Source organism: Salarias fasciatus, chromosome 11 (genome assembly GCF_902148845.1).
Source record: "Salarias fasciatus chromosome 11, fSalaFa1.1, whole genome shotgun sequence".
NCBI classification, from domain to species: domain Eukaryota; kingdom Metazoa; phylum Chordata; class Actinopteri; order Blenniiformes; family Blenniidae; genus Salarias; species Salarias fasciatus.
The window spans coordinates 14,739,106-14,742,068 of record NC_043755.1 but is presented as its reverse complement, the minus strand read 5'-3'; the positions used below and the strand labels follow the sequence as shown (position 1 = coordinate 14,742,068).

Genomic DNA, 2,963 nt, shown 5'->3' with positions numbered 1-2,963 from the left:
CATGTGTTCACCTGATGCTGGAGGATTAGAAGCGTGCACTTTGCTCCATGGCGGGTCGTGCGTTCACCTCTTTAGGGGTTCCATTAACTTTCGGGCTGCACCAAAACACCATCATCTCTTATATTTTCAGCAAACCATAGATGAAAAAGCAGTCGCAGTCTGCAGTAAATACCATATTTGTAGCAGCGCTCCATAATCACTGATTATGGAGCATCAGCAGAGTGTGCGACTCGCTTTGCAGTTTCATCCCACAGAGAGCAGTGCGGCGGCACGTTTAGTCTTTTGTGATTTACTGTCGGCTGACTGTAAATGCCAGGTCCGTTCCCCAAATTCTGATGCGTCCGTGAGCGTGGAAGCCGCCCGCCTATTCATTGTCAAGTCATTCTGAGTCAGATCTCGGCGCTTCAAATGCTGGGACAGCCAGAGCCGCCACACGATATATCATCCTCCCAAATACTCGCCAATTTGATTTACACCCATGACTGCTGAGGCTATGAATTATACACAAGTGGCTTTTGAGACCGTATGCTGATGATACACTTGTCTCAGACACTTGTTTAGCAAAATTGCTGTCTGTCGGTTGTGTCGCGGTAACACGTTGAAGTAAATTTCAGCATTTTGTAAAAGCAGCGGCTGCACTGTGTGGGGAGGGACGCAGTGTGCAAGGAGCCAGGCAGATGAGTTATCTCTTCAGAAAGCGTGTCGCAGTTTTAGGTACCTCAAACGATACACCGATTGGCGTGTATGAACCACACACGGTGCGCGCTATACATCATCTAACCACTTTTATTGATGTCAAATGCAAATCCCGAGACGACTTCACTCTTCAGCCTGAAGCCATGGTGTTCTGGATCCAGGAGACATAATTGCAGACTTTGGTGTAGACGCCAGGTTTTTTCCTCAGAGCACAGCCATGGCCCCAAGACACGACTCCCTGGATCTCTCCCTCACACACCAAGGGACCGCCAGAGTCGCCCTGAGGTTAGAAAGAAGAGAGATTACCCCTCAGTGGTGCATCCTTTTTAAAAGTGTGTGTTTGTGTGTGTGTGTGTGTGTGTGTGTGGGTGTGTGTGTGTGTGTGCACCTGACAAGAGTCCTTCCCTCCCTCCAGATATCCAGCACAGATCATGTTGTCAGTGATTTGGAAAGGATACGCATTGAAGCAGGTGTCCTCGTCCAGGAGAGGGACCTGCAGGCACTGCAGCTCATGTGGGTATCTCGCTGTGGGGGGATTTAAAAAAAAAATGATGTGTCCAAGAAAAAAAAATTTCACATTTAGTTGAACTCAGGCTGGCTTTTTAGAGCAACTTCACACAGGCGGGAAAAACTCACATCCTTCGTTACTGGGACGGAGACTCCCCCATCCAGAGACCTGGCACAGCGTCCCGTCAGCGGCACACTTTGAAGGGAGAGCAGCAGGCTGGACGTAGCTGTTCAGGACGGCCGGACGGCTCAGTCTGATCAGCATGATGTCGCCGTCCTGCGTCCGGGGGTTGTAGTCGGGGTGGCGGATGAACTCGGCAGACATAATGTGCTGCTCTGTTCCATCGGGCTCAAAGATGTTGTGCTCGCCCAGCCGGACCTCCACATCTGACCTGGAAGAGTCAGTTTATTTTTCATTTGTGAATAAAATGTGAATGGTGTTTTAATTGGTGACAACTTGGATCTCTGTGTTTGCTCTGTGAAAAACTGGCGTCCGGTGGATGGATTAATGAAATGTATTTAAATGTGTAAAAAGTCGGATGTCTATATTGTGGGGTTTTTTTTATTTTGAAAAATGAAAACAATCAATCACATATGTAAAAAAAATCACAGAATAAGAAGGAGGGTGAAGTTCTTAATGGTTTTCAAAATCAAGTTGCGAAAGCCTGTACACTATTTCAAAAAAGTTGTTTAGATGTCATTGAACAGATACATGTGTGTCTGATTAAGAACAGATGTACTGTCACTTGCACAACGTTTTATGTGTTTATAGTGGGGGGTTTTTTTTCCATATTTTCCAGTTAAATGCATCAAGCTGGAATGCTGGATCTCTTGGGTGTGAGAAGTGCTGCATTGCTAAAATAAAGTGGCAAAACTTCTCAGTAATTATGCTTTTACAAGAAGTACTTATGTCACTTCATGCTTTATCATTCATTTATGCTGGAATTTGCATGAAACTAACTCCAGTTTGGGTTCATCAGTGTCAGTCGGATTCATTCTTTACAGTAAAAACTCAGTAAAAACCAGCCGGTGGTCTTGTTTCTTACTTGGACTTGCAGTGTGCAGCGGAGAGCACCCACTCGTCCGACAGCAGGATCCCACCGCAGAAGTTGTAGCCAGTGAAGAGTGACACCTGATACGGCACAGAGTTTTTCCTGCACTCATAGCCTCCAACAATCTTGTCATCTTCGCCCAGAGCAACTGAAATATGAATGAACGAATGATCACGATCAAGGAGTTCTGTTAGTTTTGGTGTCGATCTCAATCGTTCACCACCATGAGCCATGAGTTGACTTTCATACCTGCTCCTCCAAAGAGAGCCAAGAGAAGGAAAAGCTCCATGTCTGCTGTCTGTCTGCCTCCCTGGCTGATCAGTGAGCGCCGACTCTTTTCGTTTCAGGTATTTCAGTCCTCTTATCTCCTCTTTCTCAAGGCCTTCTATCGTCAGAGATACAGCTCAGACGTTAAACATGTGTTACATTTCCCCAGTGAGACTGAACTTAACGTACGCTTCCAGACAGAAAAACATTTACGTTCAATCCCGGCAATAAATCTGAGAGCGATGGATCTGAAGCCCCGCCGTCCAAATTTCTAATCGGACTGTTTTCTGTCAATGTGTGCGATGTCTTCAAGCTGTCCTTTGTTCATTTTTTACTTTTCAGATGTCACTGTTCCAGTGTTGTCTCTCACAACAGGCCTGGTAGAAAATCACACGCTGAACACGATGTGAGCCGACTTCAAAACGAACCACAGAGTCGTTG

General features: G+C 46.1%; 1 protein-coding gene across 1 annotated transcript; it reads right to left on the bottom strand.

The window, feature by feature from the left end:
- Positions 1-826: 826 nt before the first annotated feature.
- Positions 827-2,553, bottom strand: LOC115397055 (trypsin-3-like). The gene is made up of 5 exons (XM_030103218.1): positions 2,505-2,553; positions 2,250-2,403; positions 1,333-1,595; positions 1,085-1,221; positions 827-976 (listed from the first exon to the last, which is right to left on the bottom strand). The coding sequence occupies exons 1-5, from the start codon at positions 2,542-2,544 to the stop codon at positions 827-829; spliced, it is 744 nt and encodes a 247-aa protein (XP_029959078.1). The 5' UTR covers positions 2,545-2,553.
- Positions 2,554-2,963: the final 410 nt, after the last annotated feature.